Source organism: Acanthisitta chloris, unplaced genomic scaffold, assembly GCF_000695815.1.
Source record: "Acanthisitta chloris isolate BGI_N310 unplaced genomic scaffold, ASM69581v1 scaffold12173, whole genome shotgun sequence".
Taxonomy (NCBI): Eukaryota; Metazoa; Chordata; class Aves; order Passeriformes; family Acanthisittidae; genus Acanthisitta; species Acanthisitta chloris.
The window spans coordinates 24,275-27,041 of record NW_008663286.1 but is presented as its reverse complement, the minus strand read 5'-3'; the positions used below and the strand labels follow the sequence as shown (position 1 = coordinate 27,041).

At 36.5% G+C, this 2,767-nt stretch overlaps 1 protein-coding gene across 1 annotated transcript in view; it reads left to right on the top strand.

The window, feature by feature from the left end:
- Nucleotides 1-2,767, top strand: part of LOC103798662 (TBC1 domain family member 15-like) — a gene marked incomplete at its 5' end in the record, with an annotated part of 24,312 nt that overhangs the window by 5,594 nt on the left and 15,951 nt on the right. Inside the window, 2 exon segments of the mRNA XM_009070938.1 lie at nt 1,474-1,576; nt 2,634-2,767. The exon segment at nt 2,634-2,767 is cut by the window's right edge and continues 26 nt beyond it. Of these exon segments, the coding sequence (XP_009069186.1) occupies nt 1,474-1,576; nt 2,634-2,767 (237 nt within the window).

Below are 2,767 nucleotides of genomic sequence, written 5' to 3'. Positions count from 1 at the left end.
GTGTTTAATTAAAAGGGAGATACAGTACAAAGTTTTCATTTTTTTACTTAAGGAAAACATAAGGCATGACTCAGCCTTTGCCCCAGTACTGCGTTTTAGCAAAAGCCAGTTGAGCTTATTAACCATTGCTGCCTCAGAACTATGACTGTGACATCTGAGTGTCTCAAAATGAGATCTCTTGTGGCATTTCATATCCGTCAGTGTTAGCAGTCTCCTGTCCTGTTGGAATGGGAGACAGATAAGGCTTATTGAAGTTCTTATCTTTGACTTTAATAACATGGTAGATGATGCAGGTACTAATAAGAGGGAAAGTAATTTTTCTTTCAAAGGCTAGAAATAGTGGATTTAAACTTCGGGAGGGAACAGTAGAGAGGTATTTTATAAATATGGGTTAGAGTCAGATGGCACAGTGCTTGGCTTTCCTCTGCCTAGCTACAAAGTCTGGGGCTCAGATGTCAGCCTGCTGTCTGGGCTGTTCTCTCGTCTGTCACCTGTTGAGCAGTAAATTGGAGATTCAGGAGCTGGTTAATGAAGTGATGGGGTGCCTCTGCGAAAGGAGGAGACAAAATGGAATGTTCAAGGGGAGTAGGTCTAAGATGAAAGGAATGGATTCAATACTAAGAGCAGCATGGTTCCACTGTCATTGTTAGTGTTTTCATATGTCCATGCAAGCTTGTGGAGAAACAAATGTTATATTGAACAAGAGTGTACAAGTATAGTGAGATAGGCCAAATAGGGTTTGTGTTCATTTAGCTTTTGGGGTCTACACAGAAATAGATTCGCAGGGCTGTACTGAGATGGTTCTGTTTCACAACGCAATGGCTCTGGTGTTTTTAAGCTCCTATCAGTGTGAATCTTAGCATTATTCTGACAGTATCTGTTCTAATACTGTGGGTTAGAAATTCATTGATGTGCTTTTATGTGTTGGAAAGCACTTTATATTCCATTACGTAATTTTTATAGGGTGCCTTAATGAAAGATTTACTAACTGGTAGAAAGAATTCCTTAACTGTGTATTGTGTCATAGGCTTTTTTCACTTCCTCTCTTACATTGAAGGAGTTCGAGCATATATTGTGTTGAGGCTGACACTGTGTCTCACTACATTTCCTGTATCATGTTTATTTGTTCATTGTCAAAAATGGAAAACTATAGTTGAAGAAAACTTCTGTCATCTACATGTAAATGGAGTTATCTTCTAGAGTAAGTTCTTGAAAAATTTTCAGAGGCTTAATTTTTCAAAGAATGAAAGAGTGCAATTCAGAGCGAACATGGCAAAGACTAATCTTTCGAGAAATGAAAGTCTTGTTTTATCTAGTGTTAGCCTGTGGACTTGTGCCAAGAACTAAGAGTGATCCAGCATCAAATCTGCTATTTTTGCATGAACCTTGAAATGTCAAAAACCAATAAACATTCTAAAAAAATGTTGAGAAAAAAATGGTGTGCCCAGACACCCTTTTTAAATTTTATTGCAGATCTCGACATGACAAACGGATTCTTCTTGTGAACACTCAGAATAAGTCACTGTCTCAGTCTTTTGAAAACCTCTTTGATGAACCTTCATATGGCTTATTACAAGTATGTATATCTTTGAATTTTTTATTCTGAAGACATATATTAAAAGAATCCACCCTACCATGTCACACAGATATTCCCAGAATAACAATTTTATGCCATTGTAGGAAGTGATGATGCCATTTATGGCATTATTATTAATTTTTGCCAGTAATAATGTCATTGTGGAAGTCTTGATTGTATCCTAAAACAAATGCTTACTATAGAAAGTAAACTTAATTTTAAGTTTTTTTCTATGGCCTAGTAATTTCTTAACTTCCCCGTGTACTATATATACACCCCTATATACACTGTGTACCATTTCAAGTTCTCTGTGATTCTATGCATTTGGCTACAGAGGGTTTTAGAAAGGGGAAAAAGGAAGGAGTTACCAAAACATATTAATTATAATTTTCTAAGTTTTCTTTGATGAAATATATTTTACATTGATATTTTCTGACAGTTTTGTAGGGATGCTGGAAATACAGCAGGAGAGAGGACAACATTGCCTAAAAAGATGTTGGAGTTTTTTAATACTAAAAGTGTTTATCATTTGATGGGGTTTATGGACTTGCAGAAGTGAGCAGCAAAACTTTCAGGGACTTCAGTGAGGCTACAGTTTTGACCCACTGATCTGTTTAATTAGAGAAAATTGTCATGAGTGAATCATATTAATTTCTGAATTTAGTTGTTAAATCAAGTTTTGTGTGAGATTCCTAGCAGAGTACGTGATGGTCCAAACAGTGTTTTCTCTATGAGGGTAGGGAAGCTGGGCATGAGGAGGATGCTTTGTGCCATTTATCACTGGAAAGTAAACAGTAGATCTGATCCACTTTTATACACAGGTCAGGCTTACTAAGAACATTGATATCCAATCTTTCCAGTCAGTCAGCAATATTATCTCTGTACTTCAGCTACAATTTTTTAATCATGCAATGACTGTGCTATATTAAACTACTCATACATGAAACTTGAGTAACTTTGAGACCTACAGTACTTTTCCTGATGCTTTGCTTTGAGTACGAGAATTATAAATAGTCTGAGGCTTTTTGTTCTGCTTGTTTTTCTTGTTATAACACAGAAATTTAAGAGAGATCCATACACGGTCACAATGGGAAGATTTTCCAAAGTCACAAACTATATTTTTGACAGTTTCCGTTCAAGTGACCCTGCAAATCAAAGGCGACCGCCATCAGAAATGGCAGAGATTCTCAG